This window comes from Myotis lucifugus, unplaced genomic scaffold (assembly GCF_000147115.1).
Source record: "Myotis lucifugus unplaced genomic scaffold, Myoluc2.0 scaffold_1807, whole genome shotgun sequence".
Taxonomy (NCBI): domain Eukaryota; kingdom Metazoa; phylum Chordata; class Mammalia; order Chiroptera; family Vespertilionidae; genus Myotis; species Myotis lucifugus.
This window is the reverse complement of record NW_005872855.1, coordinates 26,511-47,475: the sequence shown is the minus strand read 5'-3', so window position 1 is coordinate 47,475 and position 20,965 is coordinate 26,511. Positions and strand designations below refer to the sequence as shown.

The following is a 20,965-nucleotide window of genomic DNA, read 5'->3' as shown; positions in this document are numbered from 1 at the left end:
GGGGGCTGAGGTCGAAGGTCACGTCTCGGACAGTGTCAAGCCACCCGACGCAGCCCCTCCCGCCCGGGCCGCCGGCCCTCACCCCTCTTCTTCCTGCCGTCGGGAATGATCTTCTGGGCGACCCGCCGCCAGCGGACAAGGGAGCTCAGCAGCGTCAGCTTGGACAGGACGGAAAGGTCGTTGCAAACGTCCGGCCGCAGCTCGTTGAAGAGGAACCGCAGGCGCTCGATGACGGGCGCGCAGACCTCCTTGTAGGAGCGGCCTGCTCCTGGTGCGTCTACCCGTCAGAGACGAAGGGACGACTGAACCACGGACCCTCGACCGACCGGCCCTCCGTCCGCACAGCCGAAGGAGCGTCAGGACCGACCCACCTTAATGAGCGAGCACTTGGCCTGGTAGACAACCCGGCAGACGTCCACCACCGACTTGGGCAGCGCTCTGTGCTTCGCCTGCTCGACCCCGAGCGCGCCGGCGTGGACCAGAGACAGCGCCACGTGCCCTGGAGAGACGGGGACAAGGCGCCATGGAACAGCTGTGGCCGGCGCGGGTGTCAGAGGCCTTGGGAGCGAACTCACGGCTCCTACCTAAGTCTTCGTGCTTCAAGAGGCAGCACAGCAGCAGGCGGCCCACTTCCTCCACGGGGTGCTCGGGGGGAAAGCTGATGGGGGTGGTCAGGTGGCACTGCCTGCAGCACCTCTCCACCTGGCACAGGAAGTCCTGCCACAGACCGCAGGGGGGTGACTGTCGACACCGAGCGCGCCGCGGCTCTAACCCCGGGCACAGCCCCATGCATGGCCACCAGCAAGGCTCCCACACCCTCGCGGGCACGTCACGCCGACTCCCCCTCATCTCCACGCAGCCCCCCAAGAACCCGTCAGCCAAGCTCGGGAAGCTGAAGGAAGAGCAGACGGTGCTGGCCTCTCGGCATCCTGAGCGACACAGACACCCCCTGGGGGCGCCTCACCTTCACGTTGTGGTCCTGGATGCTGTTGTCCGCCAGGGCTTGCAGGAACGCCTGGGAGTGGTCGCCCAGGACGCGCGAGTGGGCGCAGAGGCGGGACTTGCTGGCAGGGGTGCCCCCGGGGGAGCTGCAGTGGTCCTCGTCCTTCTCCTCGTTGTAGCTGTAGTGGGTCTGGCTGGTCTGCAGGCCTCCCGAGAAGATGGACGACTGCAGCCACTCTAGGGAGCAAGCGCACGGACAGCAGCCTGAGGCGCCGTTCCCCAACCCCACGGAGAGCAGCAGGGCTCAGCGGGAAGCCAGCTCTCCCGTGACAGACGCCGGACCACCCACCCCCTTCGCTCCGCCGCGCCCGGCAGGGCTCCCTGAAGGGAGGCGTGGGCAGCAGTCACAGTGAGACCACGGAGCACACAGCACGGACAGGTCCTGGGAGCCCGCACCCCGTGGGAGGCAGGGACTCCACATAGGCACAGACGGTGGCCCCGCAGATGTTCCTCAAGAACTGTGCCCCCAAAACATCCTCCCAGCCCGATAGTCAACCCCGAGGCCCTCTGTCCTCCCCCCGCACGCAGGGCTCAGCGCTCAGGAGCGCTCTGCAAACGCCACCGGCTCCTGCACACATGAGCCCTGAAACAGCCGGGGCCAGAGAGTGGGAGCGAGTGTTTCTTACTGGCGCATTCGACCTCCACGGGCGAGAGCGGTGTGCTCAGGGCGAGGTAGGAGGCGTGCAGCCCGAGCAGCAGGCCCAGGTTCCTCTCCGTGTCCATCAGAGGGGAGGACAGGCTTCCCAGGTCCGGGACGGTGACGACTTCCTGGTCGGGCTGGGGAAGAGGGACCCCGTCAGGCTGAGGAAGCGGCCGCCCACAGCCACAGCAAGACGCGCACCAGCTTCTGTCCTCGACCGGCGTGCGGCGGGAGGAAGACGGCGCTCGGGCCCCGCGCCCACGCCCTGCGCGAGCAGCGCTCCCGCCAGAAGACACAGACGACACACAACCCGCGGCGCTGCAGCTCAGGCTCCCGGGGGAGAGCTGCTCTGCTAGGACAGGCCCCGGGGGACCCACAGCAGCTTCCGAGTGACAGGGGGCCATGCGTCAGAAACCATCCCTAACGGCTCCATCCAAGCCAGAGAGAAACCAAGTATGAGTGACAAGAGCCGCTGTGAGTCCGTCACCCAGAGGTTCGGAGGAAGTGAATGTGTTCACACAGCTAGAAAGGCAGAATGCGGGTGACAACACTCCTACACTGTGGTCACATTAGACAATTTACAAGAAAGCTAACTTCCCTTCATGAGCGCTCCAGCCCTGTGCCCAGGGCACTCAGCACATCCTACAGCCTCGGGATCCATCCACAGAAACCAAACCGGGCCACGCACGCCAAGGCTCACGAGTACGTAGGAGGACATGTTTCTATTAGGAGGAATTATGCCACCAGGCAGTTCTTCCCAAAACATATGGTCCGGCATTAAGCTCAAGATAGTAAGCCATCCCCAACCGCTACATAAGCTTACAACCTCTTTTTATGTGTGGAACTGTCTACATTTCTTACAAATTGACAACCTTAAAAGTCATGTTTTCAGAGCAGCACGTGACAAACCTCGTCATGAGTGAAGGCACTTGCTTCTGTCTACCGCGCAGGGCACTGCCCTCCCCGCCCCTGCGAGAGGCCCGCGCTCGGGGCAGGGTGCCCGCCAGCCCTCGGCCCAGCCTCACCTCCAGGTACTGGCCCACGCAGAAGGCGTGCATCGACTCCCGCGTGTCCTCAAACTGCAGTGCGGCCTCCAGCGCCACCACGGGGTCCTCCCCGGCAAACTGAGCTGAAACAGAATGGATGCGGCGACTCCACAGGGGGCCCACCCTCCACGGAAATGGAGTCAGCGACAGGAGGTGGACCGGCAGGTCGGCGACCTCTCAGCCTCTCCCAGGGCTGCCGGGGCCAGGCAGGCCTTGGAGCACGCGCCAGTGCATTGTGGTGGAACAAATCATGCAAAACGACAAGAAGTCCTTCAAATGCCCCCGAGTTCCATGACAGGACAGTCACCGAGAGTTTAAAATGGGGGCCAGGGCTAGACTCTGGGTGGTGACCACACAACATACAGGGGATGTGACGGAGCTGTCCACTTGAAACCTATGCAACGTCATAAACCAATGGAACCGCAAGAAGTTCGATAAAAATAAACACACGAAAGGAAAGCCTGAGGCTCTGCTTATGCTGACACGCGGGAGGGCTCAAGGGCGGGGCCGCGAGGCCGCTCACCGAGGATGCTGCTCCCGCTCAGGGCCTGGGCCTGGAAGTCCTTGATGTCGTACACCCTCCCGTCGATCACCGTCCAGAAGCCCCCGTCCTTGTTGTGGTTCTCCAAGTCCGCTTTGCGGATCAGGGTCACCTCCTCGTTGTTTCTACAGTTCTGACCTGTAAGAAACGACTCTGTAAACACAGAACCAGGGGAATGCATCAGACCAGCAGGAGCCACGGCGAGAACAAAGGCTGTGAGAGACACAAGGGGAAACACTTCCGCACCAGGACGGGAGGCGAGCACAGCCTGCTGCACGGTCCCCCCCACGGGACCAGCAAGGACACAGGGATCCGCACACTAGGGTGCCTCGGCGGAAGCCGCAGGACCAGCAAATCTGACCACAGACCAGGGAGAGGAAATCTCCACCGAGCATGTGCACAGGACCGAAATGCAGTTACATTAGAAGTAGCCACAGGCGTAGAATAAAAATTCTCTACAGGGTTGAATATGACGAAATATATTTTATAAGTCACTCAAAATTCCTATAAAATGAAAGTTCTTTAAACTTTAAAGGCGATTTGTTAATTGGAAAGCACTATTAAATTATCATGTAAAACTTGCTTTGGTCATTTTTTTCCCATTAAAAACAACCACCACTGTGTAATTAGTCCCAATGTTCACTGACATCAGTGATTTCAGATACGGCCGCCTGGGTTTTCTCTCTTCATTCTGTGATTTTCTTATTGCACAGACGTGGCCTCCGTGTGATGAAATGAAAGCTGAACCACAACTTAACTGGACGAGTCTGGAAGGTCCCACCATAGAGAGGCGGTTACTTAGATTCAAAACGGCAGCTCGAGGCTCAGAGGAGCTCCCCCCCAACCCCCCGCCATGTGCACGCAGACAGTGGGACGGGCGTGCAGCGGCTGACGGCGTCACGCTGACCGCTAGTCAGCCGTCCCATGTCCACGCCGGCCTCCACAGCCACCCGATCTCACCGCTTCAACGGTACCTTCTGGAGACACCCAGAGAGGATTTCCAGAACTTCCCAAACCACCCCTCCCAGGAGGAACCACCATGACTACGAAACGCCTTCCTTAAACACAACCCCCACTTCCCGACGCTGCCCCGGGCAACACGCAGGCCCTGTCTTCCTGGACAAGCACTCCTCCCAGTGGAGAGGAAGACGAGGGCAGACTGGACAAAACGCGTCCGAAAAGCCCTTGGGGAGAGGCCGTACCCATGATGCCGGGCCAGGCCAGCTCCTCCTGGTCGTCCCGCTCCCTCCCGGGCGCCAGGTGGTTGAAGCGGTCCAGGTGCTCCAGCAGGCCACCCAGCAGCGGCACGGCGCCCGCCTCCTGCATGAGCCCCGCGTTCTTGCTGAGCAGGAGGATGATGGAGACCACCAGCTCTGGAAGGAGCACGCCTGCAGGTGGAAGGGAAACATAATGAAGTGTGCGGTTCAAACGGAAGCGTTTGCCCTACAGAACCAGAGCATAAGCCAGCTCTGTTTACACTCTGATACGTCACAGAATGAGGGATGCTGTTCTTAGCACATCTCCACAGGATCATGTCATCTTTCCTCCTGAAAGAGGCAGGCACAGGCATCGAGCAGAACCCTTTGAGTCAAAAGAACACATTCTAAAACCACTGTCTCAACACCAAAGTATTAACTGGCATCTTTTATCCAGAAAAAAATGTGTTTACAACTAATTCATTAGCAGAAAAAAGTAATAATGACCTAATGTCACAGAAGTAGCTTAAAAGTATATGACGCAATATTGGAATTTACTCAGATCCTGGAAGGGGAGATGCGTCTTGCTGCTGCTGCTGCTGAAATGCAATCAGACAGCCACCACGGACCTCAGCACTGAGGTGTCTGCGATGGTGCAGGACTGTCACTAACCATGGTCATAGCCAATGACTCCCAAACCAGCTGCTCGGGCACAGAGCTGCCAGCAACCACAGAAGCAAAGGCAACGGCCCCGTTAGGAAACGCCTGGGGCCAAGGCGAGCAGGTTTGGGAAATGGTACGTGTCAGCGCTCATGTCTCTGAAAAGAAACACATGCCCGCAGGCGGAAAACGAGAAAGGTACCGGTGAAGTCGCCTTCCACGATGCAGGCCACCTCGGCAAAGTGCCGCCAGCTGGTGGCGGCGACACTGGCGGCCACGGGCAGGATGTCCCCGATGTGCGTGCACAGCAGGGCCGTGTACTTCTTCAGCAGGGAGCCCACGCCCATCAGCTCAGGACCTGGAAGGGAGATTCAGAAAACTGCACTTTTCCTTGTTCACATTCACTTGCTGTTCCCACACCATGTCGGTCTCCATCACTGCCACCTGTGGTGCGTCTGATACGTCGTCTGTCAGACCAACCTGAACTTAAAGGATGCTATTCCTGACGTCTGCAAAATTTTAATGTTAAGACGACGAGAAAAGAAATACTGATGAGTCTAACATAGAAATATTCATTAAAAAAAAAAGTGGAGCAACCTGAGTCCCCCGAATGCTTGCACTTACAGAGTGTGAGCCCCACACACGTGCACGTGCAGCACAGGCGTGTCGCACCGCCTGAGCACGCAGACACTTACATCTGAAGCCACTTACTGGGAGCGTCGGCGGGCGGACCAACACTTTCTCCTGGATACAGTTTACTGATCAGTAAGCGCTGAAAACGCAGCAACAAATCCAAGGAGGCGGATCGGTCCCGACTGTGCTGCTCCACGTCCAGGCAGGACGAGATCCGACGGGCCACGTCTTTCAGTCTGGCTACCGTCTGGGCAGCAATGTTCCTGCAGAGGAGAGAGGCGCAAAGTGAAGCAGGCGTGGGCGTCCACACAGTGAAGGTGCTCGAAACAATCACCACAGACCGGGTCAGACGGCAGCCTGTGCCGAGCTGGCTCGCTGCCCCGGGAGCCAGGGTGCCTCACGGGGAGCGGAGGCACCGAGAAGACGCCCCAACACAAGGGCGCCCCTGCCTCCCACGTGACTCCGAGGCTGCGGCCTGTCCTCTCACCTGTGCTGAGAGCCAGCTCTTTACACTAGAACCTGCCCAGGCCATTTTCAGAACATCTCCTCCACAGCCAAGCACATCTAGGCTCCCAGTGCTCAGCTCACCATCTTCCAGGGAAAACCCAGGACCCGCCGAAGAACACCCAGCACATTCACCGAAGCAGCTGCTGCACGAGCTGCACCAGAGGCAGACACTGCTTGCCCGAGGCCTCGTAGATCCCCGTGTTGATGAGGTCCTTGTCCAGCGGGGTCCTGCTTCTATGCGATGCTGAGGCGTTTGCTTCCTGCTCATCGATCTCTTTTTCCTTCTGTGCTTCTTTTTTGGCTTCAATATCCTGCAGTTTATAAAACAGAATCTGGTTACGTTATCTCGGAAACCGGCGTGAAGGCACCTGGGCTGGCCCCACAGCCTGGCCGCCCCTTAGTGACACCCACACCAGGTGACCCTGGCCCCACACACCTGCTGAAATCCCGTCACCCAGTTTCTAAACAGACTCTGTCCCACAAACCACTGTCCAGGCTGCCACAGCTGCTCCCCACCCACTCTGAGGAGCCCCTGGAGGCTTTGCTCTGCCACAGGCTCTTACAGGCCACCAGTGAGATCTGCCCCCCCCGCCCCCCGAATATCTGCTTTGCGGACATGAAGCAACAACCCACAAAATGGGAGGGTATATTCTCAAGTCACATCCTATATAATAAAATGCTAATATGCAAATCGACCCAACAGCAGAACCACCAGCCGCTATGATGTTCACTGACCACCAAGGGGCAGACGCTCAACGCAGGAGCTGCTCCGGCTGGCGAGCCCAGTGGCGGTGGTGGTGGGAGCCTCTCCTGCCTCCGAGGCAGCGCTAAGGAGCAGCGCGCCCGGTTTCTGACTGAGCGGCTCTCCCACAGGGAGCCAGAAGCTGGGCTCACAGCTGGTGAGTGCAGCGGCGGTGGCGGGAGCCTCTCCCACCTCTGCGGCAGCTCTAAGGACCCCTTGGGGGATGTCTGAGCTGGCAGGCGGACACCCCCCGAGGAGTCCCAGACTATGAGAGGGCGCAGGCCGGGCCGAGGGACCGCCCCCCAGGGCACGAGTGTCGTGCACCAGGCCTCTAATATCAGATAAGAGACGTGTGTCCAGAACACAGAAGGAGTTCTTACATCTCAACAATTCTAGTTAAACTGAACCCAATTTAAGAACAGGAGAAGGACTAGATGACATATCTTTAAAGAAGATACACAAAGAGCCAGTAAGCACATGGTCAGCTGCCTGGAGTCAGCCCACCTGCCCCTCGCCCGTCGGGACCCCTCTGCAAGTCACCACGTCTGTGGCACTCGTGTCCCGTCTATAAAATGGAATTTTAAAATAACGTGGTCCACGCCACAGGGCTGAGAAGGTCAAAAGAGGAAACGGAAGGCAAGCACACGGCACAGCCTGGAGAGGAGGGCACAGCGAGCGTGGTGGTCATGACTGCATCACCACGTCTGCACACCTTCTAACTCCCGCAGCGTGATCAGAGCATTTGAGTATGTTTTCAAAGACATGTTTCAATGCACTTACTTCATCTAATTTTATCAATGTAAGTTTTTACATAAAAAATGATTACAACAATGAAAGCAACAAGAGCAGCTATGGACGGCCAGGCAGCACCTGAGAGACCAGTGAAAGCCACGCCCCCTCGGACACGTCGGTGGGTCAGGGAAGGGCTGGAACTCAGGCGCTCGGAAGGGAACGGCACAGCCTCCTTGGGGACTGTCAGCACCGATCACCCAGGACCCAGGACCTAACTCAGCGTTTACTAGAGAAGGGAGAGCATCCACTAGAGGACGTGTGCGCAGCCTGTCAGAGCAGCTGTACAAAGTCCGACTGTTGACAAACAGGAGAAGGAACAGAGAAGTGGGGCCACCGTCACACAACCAGTGCCAACAGGGAAAGCCCCGTCACGACACACCTGCAGAGACGAGCCTGAAGACCGTGATCCCGGCAAAATACAGCGACACAAACAGGACCTACTCAGTGACTGCACCTGGGACACAGCACTGGCACCTGCACTAGGAGGGGAGCCCAACGCCCGGGGCAGGAAGCGATCCATGACACGGTCCCGTGTCTGTCACCACCACTTGCTGAGACACGTAAAGGGAGTGCATCGTATCGGACTTGACCCATCAAAACCGCTTACACAGAGAAAGGACTGAGCCACAGAACACATCTGGATGGGACCCAAAGTCCCGCTTCGGGTTCTTAGTAATTCCTGCAAGAGGAGGTTTGCTGCTTCCTCCCCAGCAGGACAGGGTGCCCAGCCGTCTCCCTGCCGGGGACACGCCCGGCCGTACCTGGATCTCTGCAGTGATGGCTGCAGTCAAGGCCGACTCCAAGCCTCCGTCCGCCATCAAGCTGCCCACCAGCAGATCGATCATGAACCGGCGGCCTGGACTGACATTGACCTCATTGCCGGAAACTGGAAAAGGAACGTTTTCGCCTATGTGAGTGGAGGCAATCCCCTCCCGGCCCCTCCCCTCCTCCCCTGCCCCTGCCCCGCCCCCGCACCTGCACAGGGCAGGAGAGCCGAGAGCGCCCGGGCCCGCTCCTCGGCGGTGGGCAGCAGCACGGACCACCCGCTCTGCAGCACGGCCTGGGCGGCCGCCTGCACAGTGCCCAGCACGCCCGCACTGCTGGCCAGGGCCACCACGGTCTGCTTCAGGCTGTTGAGGAGGACGCTGCCCAGACCTAAACCAAGCAACTCTGGGTCAACCTGGTGACTAATGGCAGCATGCAACTGAAAGGACAAAAACAACCGTCACTTAGCGCCCGAAAGCGCGGGTTTCCAATCTCACCAAAAAGACAGAACACCTCCAATTGCGTTTTATTCAAAGGTTAAAGGAGAAACTTCAAGGACGTGTATTTTTAAAAGTAGACTATAAACATTTTCCCCAGAATGGTTGAAAACCCATGGTAAGGTATTTTATGAGGAATATTTAACACCCAACTATACTTACATGGAAATACTTATTATGTACTCAAGAAGAACAGAGGTTAAACCATGTGGAAAACCCACCCCAACCATCTGCACCCAACACAGAAAAACTACGAATATAATTTAACCTAAAAACGTAAAAAAAGACCCAGCCAAGCTGAGAGTATACTAGGTCCAAACCAGAACTTCCACAGAACACAGCGGAGCAGAACGAAGTCTCAGGCTTGAGACCCAAACTGACCACGATGGACTGACCATGAGCTTCCTGCCAGCCAGCCAGGGCCTGAGGGCAACACACTGCCCAGCCCAGGTTGTGGGTAAAAAGAGACCCTGCCTTGGCCTATGTGGCTCAGCTGGTTGGGCGTCATCCCATGAACCAAAGAGGTGGCGGGTTGGATTCCCGGTCAGAGCACGTGCCCAGGTTGTGGGCCCGATCCCCAGTAGGGGGCGTGCAGGAGGCAGCCAATCTATGATTCTCTCTTATCATTGATGTTTCTCTCTCTCTTCCTCTCTCTCTCTCCCCTTCTCCCTTCCTCTCTGGAATCAATAAAAATGTATTTTTAAGACACCCTTTAGCCTGGGCCAGTGTGGCTCAGCTGGTTGGAGCACCACCCTACACTGAAAGGCTGCAGGTTCGATTCCCTACCAGGGCACATACCTTGGTTATGGTTCGATCCCCAGTTGGGGAGTCTATAGGAAGGCAACCAAGCGACGTTTCTCTTGTACATCAACGTTTCTCTCTACTTTGTGAAGAAAATTTATTTTCTTGGCACTAAGCCACAGAATTACCAAAAAAAAATAAGATCACCAAACATTCAAACATTTTCTTAGCAGTTAGACCGGCTAAAAACCCGCCCCCTCCACTCATAAACGTTCCAACAAACACCGAGACATCTGCTCCCACGGGAGGGGCGCTCTCCTACCTGCAGCCGCAGCAGGTTCAGCGTGGCCACGGCCATGCACTCCTTCTCCTGGGGCGGCGGCCAGTCGGCGGTGCCGTCCATGCCCTCGCTCACTTGCCGCAGGAGCAGGTCCAGCTGCTCAAAGGTCCCTGAGCAGACGTCCACCACGAAAGGGACGCGCAGGCCCACGGACCACTCGGAGCACGAGGACCAAGCGAAACTCTGCGGAGGAGACACGAGAACGAAGACGATCTACACGTTCAGCGACTGGTCTGCTCCCAGCACAGGAAATGACGGGAGACGGAACGGCCCCCTGCAGGACCCAGGCCAGGACACACCCTCCCACTCCTACTCCACATCCCATGAGTCCTGGCCAGTGCCGGGGGCACGGGAAGTAAACGCATGGCACACACATGGAGAGCGTGACACGGCACAGGACATGGGACGGCACACACCGCGGTGGGCGACACAGAACCCACATCCACAGGTCCCAGGCGCAGCCACACGCAGTACCTGGGCCGGCCCACAGGCGATGCCGACGATGTGCTTGGTGTCCAGCCCGGGCAGCAGCGAGGGCTCCGGCTTCGTCTGGTGCAAGGTGTCGAAGTGCTGACACTGGTCGTTGTTCCCCCAGCTGTGCACCTCGCTGTCCTCGGTCAGAGCCAGGCAGTGGGTGGAGCCTGCGGCCACATCGATCACCTTCTTCCCTGGAGGGCAGAGAACGCGGCAATACAGACATTTACCCCGGGCACTCGGGCAGGAAGGCAGCCAGGGCACCTTCTAACAGACAACGCGCTGCTCTAACGTTACGCCCAATTCACCTGCTTCAGCTATTTATTAAAACTTGTCATGTTTTATGAGTTACAGTTTACTGAGACCTGCAGCCTGCGAATAAAATAATGCCAGGGCATAAAGAGAAGCTGTTGCTTCTTCCTCCTTATTCAGATTTTCAGCTTCAGAGACAAGTGTATTCTTTTAAATATATTTCTATTGACTTCAGAGAGGAAGGGAGAGGGAGAGATAGAAACATCCATGATGAGAGGGAATCACTGACTGGCTGCCTCCTGCAGGCCCCCGACGACGCTCTATGCACGGGCCAAACCGGTGAGGGCGACAAGTGTATTTTTATTAACTACTTGGTCATACTCTCCCGTCCCAAGGCACGGTCGTGCCAAGGAGACTCTGTTCTAAGAGCAGTTTTAGGGTCACAGCGCACCCCCCCATGCTCGCTCACCTTGCAAGGCCTCCAGGAGCTTGGGGTAGCGCACATGCTCCTCGGTCCCGTGTCCGAGCCGCTGGTTGTCCCCTTTGCCCCAGGAGTACACCTGGCCGTCTTTCGTCAGAGCCACGGAGAACTGGCTGCCGCACCGAACTTTGACGACGTCCAGGTCCTGCAGCTTCTCGATCAGCTTGGGCGTTTTGCAGCCGTCGCTGCCCCCGCGGCCCAGCTTCCCGTAGTCCCCGTCTCCCCAGGACCACACCTGACCTAGAGACACAGGCCTCTCAGGACGAAGCCGCAGGTCTGCGTGGGACTTTAATCCCCACAGCCCCCAGCACCCAGATCCAGACCACGGATGAATACAGCTCATGCTGCACGGGCAGGGGGGTGGGGGGGAAGGGACCAAATGAAATCTAGTTTATACTTCAACACTTCAGCTAACGCAGAAGCAGTTGACCAGGGGAGAGCGTGGTTTCTTCTCATCTCACTACATGAGAAACAAAGTCCCAGCCCTGACAGAGTGAGCTCAAGGCCGTGCTTCCACCGAGACTGCGAAGCTCCCGCCCCCCCTCCGGGAAGCGGCCCTCCCCGTCCTGAGAGCGGTCGGGCCTCGGGCTCCACGCACCGTTGTCGGTCACGGCCAGGGTCTGGGCGTCCCCGCTCCCGCACGCCACGTCGATGACCTTCAGGCCTTTCAGCCCGGCGACCAGCATCGGGATGGCCTCGTCCTCACTGGAGCCTGCAAACACACAGGCTCCGTGACGGCCGGTCCCGCACAAGAGGCCCCCCCGCAGGCTCGGCGGGCGCGGCGCCCACGCACCGTGGCCCAGGCGGCCGTAGTTGCCGCGGCCCCAGGTGTACAGCTCGCCCTCGGCGGTGATGGCTGCGCTGTAGGTGCTCCCGCAGGCGATGTGCACCACGTGCTTGCCGGCCTGCTTGCCGGAGAAGGCGGAGATCACCTTGGGCTCCTCCAGGGGCCTGTGGGGAGAGAAGCTGCTGCCTCCTGCCACGAGGAGGGAATAGAGCCCTCCAACACCTCCCGGGCGCTTGTTAAGCGAGTGCCCAATGCCAAGCCCGGCATCCAGCGGGAAGAGCGAAGTGGTGCTGTGAGGACGCACGGAGCTGTTCCAGACTGGCCTCTGAACCCCCCGTCACCCACAGCCCCACGCGGGGTGTTCAATGACTGACTTCTGACCCTGAGGAAGCAACACTACAGTTCAGTTAGGAGGGGACCTCGTCACGCTGAAGACACAGGACTGGGGCTCTGCTCCAGAACACTCCACGGGGTGCAGAGCGTGGTGAAAGCGGGGACAAGAGCCACAAGTGCTGCAGCTGGGGGAGATGCCACCCCGTGCTGGGCACCCTTGGCGGCGTCTCCCGCCCAGCCCTGCGTGTCGGAGTCGCTGGGAAACACGGAGAGCGTGGTTAGAGGGTGGCTGCACGTACACGGTGTCCCCGTGGCCCAGCCGGCCGCCGTCCCCGCAGCCCCAGGAGTACACCTCGCCAGTGGCGGCCAAGGCCAGGTAGTGGTGGCCGTCGGAATGGGCTGCAATCTTCACGATGTTTCTGGAGGCAAGACCCTGGACCAGCTGTGGGGCCTAATGGACAAGCACAGGAAGACGTGACCGTGAGTGAGCCCGACAAGGAGCAGCACGCTCCCTTCGGTCCGCTGCCCACCCTACCAACCCCAACGACCCGGAAGGACCCGGGCCTCCCAGCACCAATGGAGGCCTCCCAGCACCAATGGAGGCCTCCCAGCGCCAATGGAGGCCTCCCAGCGCTCCGGGCAGGACCAGGCTGCCCGAGCAGCAGTCACTCAGTCGAGGCGGAGAGCACCTCCTTGGACAGGAACTCGCTCGTCCCGACCTGCCACTGCCCCCCGGCCGGACGCCCTCCTGCTTCCTGCCGGGCCCCAGTCCCATGAGCCTGCCCCGCGAGGCAGGTTATGAGTGGGAGCCTCAGTCGGGAGTGTCACCGTGAGGATCCTTGATCGTGGCAGCTAAGGGAGTCTGCCTCACGATCGTGACAAAAGGCTGTGACAAAGGTTTTAAACGTAACAAGTAACAGGCAGCGAACAGACGCTTACAACCTCTGGGCATGGGAGGAGGCACCCACCAGCGTGTCGCTGTTGTAGGCCTGCGTGTACACGCGGCCGTTGCGCGACAGGATCAGGAAGCGCTTCTCCGCACAGGCGATCTGCGTGACGCCCAGGTTGGCCAGGCCTTTGCTCTGGATGGGCCCGATCACGTTGGCGTAGCACTTCCATCCGATCAGCCCCCAGCCGATGACTTCCTGCACAGACCCCTGCGAGGTGGCAAAGGAAGCACACGTTCTCGAGGGCAGCAGCAGAGCCTCTCTCTCGGCCAAAAGAAAGGGCGCTGCAGGCTGGCGCAGCACTGGCCCTGGAGGGCACCGAGGCCCTGCAAGGTAAAGAGCGAGCACGTGCAGAGCGGGCGACTCAGAGCACGGAGCCCCTCGGCACACCCACATCGCCCGTCCTCCGACAAGACCAAGTGACCGAGCGGCTATTTCCACAGCGTTTACTTTTCAGAGCCCATGAAAAAGCAGTGCACGCGGCCCGGCCAGTGTGGCTCCATGGTTGGTGCACCTATGAACCAGGAGGTCACAGTGGTATTCCCAGTCAGGGCACATGCCCGGGTTGCGGGCTCACCCCCCTGTGTCGGGTGTGCAAGAGGCAGCCGATCAGTGATTCTCTCTCATCATTGATGTTTCTCTTTCTCCCTCTCCCTTCCCCTCTAAAATCAATAAAAATACATTAAACAAACAAACAAAAGAGGCGGGAAGGGTAGCGTGGAGCCAGAGGCTCTGAGCCAGCCCCCCCAACACCACCCCGCACACAGGAGTCTGGGGGTGCACTAACGCGGCCATCGAGAACAACGCCGTCGCCGCACACACCTTGTGGGACGTGGGGGAGCTGCACGGTGGCGGCATGCAGGGCGCAGCCAGGCGGTCCAGGTGGGCCATGACCACCACGGCCGTCTGTCGCAGGTCGATGGCGAGCTCACTGTCTTGCGGGAGGACAAGGTACCGGAGGAAGCTCTCGTTGGGGCTTAGAGGGCCCGAAAGCAGCTGGAAGGGAAGCACAGGCCACCTCAGGCAGTGATTCCCCATCGGCGAGCCTGCCCTCCGCCATCAGGTGACAACTGTCGCTGGCGCGCTGACACGCCCCTGCACCCCCCCTGCACACGCAGCCGTGACACGCCTGGCACCGCGCGCTCCGCACCCCAAGGGCCTCGGGACCCAGAGCAGCTTCGCAGGAACACGGCGCTGCCCCACGACCGGCTTTGAGAACTGGAACAAAACCCACTTCTTGTCATCCAACTGCAGCACCTGCTGGAGGAGAGCTGGTGCTGCTGGCGCCTCACTCACGGCCGCCTCGTGACACCAGCATCAGGCAGCTCTCCCCTGGAACGGCTACGGCTCTCAGAGAGGACCTCCAGGAGCGGCCGGGGCAGGGGTCAGACCCAGGGCACGCTCGGCCACCAGCCTCCGCGTTCCCACGACCGGCGACCACCCCCACGGACACGTGCTCTGGCCTTGTTTGCAGAAGCCTGGCTCTGAGGACGACTGAGAAGCGAGGAGCCTCGTGAGGACACTCACCAGGGTGTCGCCCTCTGTGTGAGGGGCGTCCTTGCCGCAGAGCATGTTCTGGAACCGCTGCAGCAGGGGCAGGAGGGGGGCGCTGGTGCCCTGCGCGGACCGCTCGTTGTCCGTCTCCTGAGTCCCACTGTCCCACAACTGAAGCAATAACAGGATGGCCGACAGCATTTGGCTGGAAGAGAAAATACCTTTATTCTCTAGAAAAGCAGATGAACTTTTTTTGGCAATAGCCTGTCAAAAACAAAAGCACGTTGGGCCAGCGTGGCTCAGCGGTTGAGCACCGACCTATGAACCAGGTCAGGGTTCGATTCCTGGTCAGGGCACATGCCCAGGTTGCAGGCTCGATCCCTAGTGGGGGGCGGGCAGGAGGGAGGCAGCCTATAGATGGGGCAGGTGTCCTGACAGGGAATCGAACTGGCGACCTATTGGTTCCTGGGTCAATGCTCAACCACTGAGTCACATTGCCGGGCTCCCTTCCTCTCTCTCTTATAAAAAAGAAAAGAAAAAGAAAAAGGAACAATTCTGAGACTACTAGAAAGGTGAACACAAAACAGGAAGTAAACAAAGCTGAGTGCACCCAGTGTGAAGAAGAGAGCGCCCTGGAAAGAAAGGGCTCTTGGCTATAACCACAGAGGAGTCGGTGAAACGCCAGAACGCACACCAGAGGTTCCGCCGAGGCGTTTCCTGAACGCGGGGCGCGGCGCCTCACCTCAGCGTGCCTCTCTGCACGGCCAGCTCCAGCAGGAGGGCCAGGGCCAGGTGCTGGTCCTGCAGGGGGATGCTGCCCGGCCCCTTGGTGCCAGGCGTCCCGTGAACATCCCTGAAATCACAGCAGAGAGTCAGGAACAAAGGGAGGCGGAGCTTCAGGAGAGCATGCTAAACAACGCAGGATGTTCACGGCTCTCCCAGGGAGACGCATATTCTTCACACCGAGAACCACGGTGCTGAGACTCGCTGTGAAATTCCGTCAGAGACACGTCTCCCGTGAAAGCGCCGCGCCGGGGGCTGTCGGTGATTAGAAGACACAGCCCAAGCCCCGCAGCACAACCTCACCTGTGCTCTACTCACATCACGGGTAGGAGAGTGGTTAGAGCGCCTTCGGGAGTCAGGGACAGGGGAGGGGCTCGAGTAGCCACAGTCCTCTCCCAACTGAAGGGTCAATTTCTAGAACCACCGCGAGTCTACGGGCAATAGGCCTGCGCTGATTTTTATCTGTGATCTAAGAAGTAACGTTAACTTTTCCTGGTTCCCAAATGGTAAGTGACACGTCTTCTTAACCAAGATGGGAAGGCAGTCTTCAAGCACCGCCATTACAGCTCAACTTCTGAAATTCCCTCCACACCCACAGGCCCCAGCCCACGGCGCGCGGGGAGCCAAGCCCATGGTCCTTCGGCGCCGAGACCACAGGAGGCCCTGTTTGCAGGAGAGGACACGGCAGTGACCTTGCAGTGTCTGTGCTGCAGACTCCGTATTGAGTGTGTCTGTGCTGCGGGCTCAGTACTGAGTGTGTGTGTGTCTGTGCTGCGGGCTCAGTACTGAGTGTGTGTGTGTCTGTGCTGCGGGCTCAGTACTGAGTGTGTGTGTGTCTGTGCTGCGGACTCCGTACTGAGTGTGTGTGTGTGTCTGTGCTGCGGGCTCAGTACTGAGTGTGTGTGTGTCTGTGCTGCGGGCTCAGTACTGAGTGTGTGTGTGTCTTTAATTTAAAACCATTAACAAAACACACGGCCCCCACGACCAGAGCTCATGTCCAGCGGGAGACTGGGCGCAGGTGGAAGATGCCGTCTTGAGCAGTCACTCAGTCCTACGTTGCCTCTTAAGACAACGCCCATCACTCACAGGATGGCAGGCACGTTCTCAGGGGGAGGCACAATAGGGGCTCCAATACTTGATGAAAGGCTGAGCCCCGAACACTAAAATGTGTGAAAATGAATCCAAAAGCATCTTCACGTTCCCGCCCACTCCTGGGTCCATCAGGTGTGCAAAGTCAAACGTCTGAAAAGAGCCCAGACCCGGAACCAGGGGCCTGAGAGGGCGGAGGGCACGCAGGAAGCCGCCTGCGGAGCCCTGGCAGCTACAGGCAGCCCGGAGGCAGCGCCCAGCACAGGGCGGAGCGCACGGCACCGCAGCGACCAGGCGTGTGCCGGGGGCTGGAAGGTCGGGGTCACTCGGTAGGTACACGACTGTCTCACCACGTCACCGGCAAATTAAAGAAGTAAAGCTACGGAGAAGGGGAGGAGACCGAGCTCGCCGCAGCGCTCGCGGGAAGACGTGCGGACTCACCCGGTCACGACGGACCTGAGGAAGCGGGTCGCTCTCTCCACCACCTCCAGCCACACGGAGGACACGGTGCTCTCGTCGAAGAGCGAGGCCTCGGGCAGGGCTCGCAGGGCGTCCAGGGACTCCTGCAGCAGCTCGCTGCACAGGTCCGCGTCCTCCCCTGGGCACACACGCGCGTCAGGGAGGCCACCCCGTCCCGGGCGGCCCGAGCCCTCACACAGGGGCCCCGCCCACACTGTCAGCCCCCCACTCTCCTCGCCATGAGCCACTGCAGGGACTCCAGAGACCGATGTTAAAGTCGTCCCCAAGGCAATGCTGCACTTTACGGCTCTCCCAGGAGCAAGTCTAACTTCTTGTTCTCCTAGAAAGTAGTCAGGTCTGAGGCCCTGCAGGGGTTTTTGCACATTTTTAAGAAGCACAGACCTTTTCTCCGTCATGAACAAAGCCAAGGAGGCATCAACAGCCCCTGGCACGGGCCCAGGCCACGTGGGGGGACAGCGAGGAGAGCAGCGGAGCCTGAGCGCAGGCAGCAGCCCCGGGGCACCTACCTGACCGCCAGGCCCTGCGCAGGAAGGCGAAGGCGAAGGACAGAGCAGCTCGGGACCCGACTCTTGCCAGGCCTTCCACCCCTTTGCCTGTGGGCCGGGCGCTGCGGGGACACGGGGGACAGCGGTCAGAGGAGGCGCGCACTGAATCCAGGGGCCCTACCAAGGGTGCATACCCGACGGGGCCATGGGTTTCTTTAGATGGCAGGCTCACCAGGGACTTCCCGTTTCGTGGTTTTTAAAACGCTTACCAAATGCCCTTTGTAAAGGACAAGTATTCTCTTTCAGGAACAGAAAAGAGAAACTTAAAAAGGTTCGAGCCCTGGCTGGTGTGCTCAGTGGGTTGGAACATCGTCCCAGACACACACATAACGGTGACAGGTTCCACTCCCGGCAGGGCACCTGCACCTGCAGGAGTAGCCAATTGATGTTTCTCTCTCTCTCTCCCCCATCCTCTCTCTAAAAATCAATAAAAGTTTTTAAAAAGGTTTAGAAGAAAACAAAGGCTGAAATAATGGTGCAGGTTGAGCCTGTTACTGTATGAGCAAACTGGTGAAGCCATGGCCCAAACGAGAGAAAGCCTCCAGAAGGGGAGGAAAAGGAAGCTTCGCACACCACGAGGCCTGTCCCCACAGCCCCCAGCTCCCCTGCACACGCAGCCGCCTCCACGCGGCCCGGATGGTCCTCACTCGGGGTTACCTTTTCTTGTCCACAGAAGGCAGAGAGCTGCTGCTGCTCTTCCACTTGACCTTGGCGCTCTCCTGGGCCACGGCTCTGTTCAGGGCGATGAAGTAGCGCTCCAGGATGACCAGCCGCTGCCGGAGCCTCAGGGCGGACAGGGTGCTGGTGGCCGCCTGCACGGCCAGGGCCTGCTGCTCCTTCACCAGCACTGAGAGACACTCCTTCAGCTCACCCACGTCTGGAAAACACGACGAGGACCCCGCCCTCAGCAGCCGGGCACAGGCTGTAACGAAGGATGACGGCAGCAGGCCCCCCCCCCGCCCCCCCGCGAGCACCTCAGGCAAACCCAGGGCTCAGCCTGCGCAGCCGAGGTGACTGGGAGCCCTCACAGCCACCGGCAGGGCTGTGTGTGTGTTTCCTGGGGAGGAAACGGAGGCACAGAGAACTCCCACAGTCACCAGGTGAGGAGGACACGCGGGGGCCACGCTTAGCCACCGTGGTAGTCTGACTCTCTGTAAACGTGGTATGAATGTTCTCAACACAAAATGATAAAGTTAGTCATTGCCAGCAGCACATTTTCTAGACAGAGAGAAAATCTCTACCCATTATGTCCATGTTATGAAACCAAATTCAAAATAAAACACTGTCTCTTGCCCTAACCAGTTTGGCTCTGTTGGTTGGGCACGGTCCCATGCCCCAGGAGGTCACTGCTCAGTGGTTAGAGCATCAGCCCGTGCACGGAACCGTGGCATGTTCGATTCCTGGTCAAGGGCACATGCCTGAGTGCTTCAATCCCAGGCTCCTGTTGGGGCATGTGCAGGAGGCAACCAATCGATGTGTCTCTCACATCCATGTTTCTCTCCCCCTCCCCCCTCCCTTGCACTCTCTCTAAAAATCAATGAAGAAAATATCCTCAGGTGGTAACAAAAAACCAAAGGGATGAAACTGGCCCTGACTGGGTGGCACAGCTGGTTGGAGCATCATCCCAAACACGAAAAGGTTGCAGGTTCGACCCCCAGTCACAGCACAAAGGGGGCAGGTAAGGGAGGCAACCGGTGGATGTTTCTCCCTCACATCAATGTGTTTCTCTCTCTCTCTCTCTCTCTCTCTCTCTCTCTCTCCCCGCCTTATTCTCTAAGAATCAATAAACATCCTCAGGTGAGGATTTAAAAAAAAAGGGGGGGAGGGGGGAACAGAAGTCATAGATTACATATTATGTACGGTTTACTACAACATAAAACATTTTGAGTAATATTTTTCTAAATGCCATAACCCCCCAAAAGCCACCGATGGCACCTGGAAAGTGAGGGCCAGCTCAGGCCCCCAGCACCGAGGCTCCGAGCCCTACCTGGCTGCTTGCCCCACACCCAGCTCTCCAGGATGGACTTGGACCTGAGCACAGGTGCAGGGGTCTCTTCTTCATCCTTTTTGTCTTTGTCGTTCAGATCTTCTTTCTTTGTCCCACTTTGAGTATCAACACCATCATCTGAAAAAATTTGTTAAAAATGCTTTTTAATCTATAAATTGCTTTTCAAAATGTAACATCCACCTGTCTGCCTCCCTGCAGATGCCCCTCCCGGAAATGGGAAGGAGACGTTACAACATGGACATAACGGAACGTTTGATGATTATTTTTAATGACATGAGTCATCGCCGTAACAGGCACAGTGCGACTTACGACGAAAGGAACTGCCCATAACCCTTTTAACGAGGAAACCTGTACGGCACTCAAATTCTCTGAAGCAGCTTCCAAATGTTCCATCAACTTCCTACTCCAGTTTACAACTAATAAACGTCGTCTTTGGCATCCACCTACTTGAGTTTCATAGTAACTGCTCTTACCCAGTGATTCCCACTGTGTCCCTGGAAAGGGAGGGTGACTCGGCAACCACTCCACCCCACACCCGCCCTCCTCCACCCCCACTGAGAGCCACTGCTGACGCCAGCACCATGGACAGAGCGCCGGACACAAGGGAAAGCTGAGAACCATGACTTCCCGGCACCGGCCATTTAAAGTCCAGTCAAGAGCCAATGTCATGACACTCCTTACCCAGCAAGTGTAGAAGAATGAACAACTTAACCTTGAAGTGTAAACTCGTCCTGTCTTCGAGGCTCTGTACTAAGTAAATCACTTTCTAACAACACAACTAGAAACTCACTTCTAGTCCGTGGAAGAGAGCACAGTGTGTTACAGACGGCGAGGGGTCTCTAAGGACGCATGGAACCCAGGAGGACGAGCGTGCAGCGGCAGGGCTCAGCCAGGAGCGCGCTGGGGAGGTCGCGTGAACACGTGGACTCTGGCCCTCGCTGTGGAAGCAGCGGTTTAGCTCGGCTTCCTGAGGGCACACGCCCTCCTCTGGTCTGACTCTCCTGGACGAAGGGACAGCCCACACTCTGAGAAGCAAGCCTCCCAGCGGGACTTGGAGCCGTGAGCTGTGAGCTGTGAGCCGTGAGCCGTGCACGTGCCCAGCCTGCGCCAGCCCCACGGCATCCTGTCAGGGGGTGTCTGCCATGGGCTCCAGGGGTCCTGGGGGTGAGAGCCCGTGGGCTGAGGGACCG

The 20,965-nt window shown here is 58.5% G+C and overlaps 1 protein-coding gene across 1 annotated transcript in view; it reads right to left on the bottom strand.

Moving 5' to 3' along the window:
* Positions 1-111: 111 nt before the first annotated feature.
* The window catches only part of LOC102427124 (E3 ubiquitin-protein ligase HERC2-like), a 43,169-nt gene continuing 22,315 nt past the window's right edge, over positions 112-20,965 (bottom strand). The window contains exons 9-35 of the mRNA XM_014450183.2: positions 19,755-19,892; positions 18,425-18,644; positions 17,729-17,829; positions 17,184-17,340; positions 15,613-15,723; positions 14,904-15,075; positions 14,199-14,372; positions 13,398-13,586; positions 12,729-12,880; positions 12,103-12,260; positions 11,908-12,021; positions 11,298-11,549; positions 10,577-10,770; positions 10,085-10,285; positions 8,735-8,963; positions 8,521-8,645; positions 6,358-6,536; positions 5,797-5,981; positions 5,288-5,443; positions 4,432-4,617; positions 3,212-3,367; positions 2,668-2,771; positions 1,629-1,779; positions 965-1,179; positions 585-717; positions 372-499; positions 112-277 (exon numbers count right to left, since the gene is read on the bottom strand). Of these exons, the coding sequence (XP_014305669.2) occupies positions 155-277; positions 372-499; positions 585-717; positions 965-1,179; positions 1,629-1,779; positions 2,668-2,771; positions 3,212-3,367; positions 4,432-4,617; positions 5,288-5,443; positions 5,797-5,981; positions 6,358-6,536; positions 8,521-8,645; positions 8,735-8,963; positions 10,085-10,285; positions 10,577-10,770; positions 11,298-11,549; positions 11,908-12,021; positions 12,103-12,260; positions 12,729-12,880; positions 13,398-13,586; positions 14,199-14,372; positions 14,904-15,075; positions 15,613-15,723; positions 17,184-17,340; positions 17,729-17,829; positions 18,425-18,644; positions 19,755-19,892 (4,403 nt within the window). The 3' untranslated portion in view covers positions 112-154. The remainder of the gene's footprint in view (positions 278-371; positions 500-584; positions 718-964; positions 1,180-1,628; positions 1,780-2,667; positions 2,772-3,211; positions 3,368-4,431; positions 4,618-5,287; positions 5,444-5,796; positions 5,982-6,357; positions 6,537-8,520; positions 8,646-8,734; positions 8,964-10,084; positions 10,286-10,576; positions 10,771-11,297; positions 11,550-11,907; positions 12,022-12,102; positions 12,261-12,728; positions 12,881-13,397; positions 13,587-14,198; positions 14,373-14,903; positions 15,076-15,612; positions 15,724-17,183; positions 17,341-17,728; positions 17,830-18,424; positions 18,645-19,754; positions 19,893-20,965) is intronic.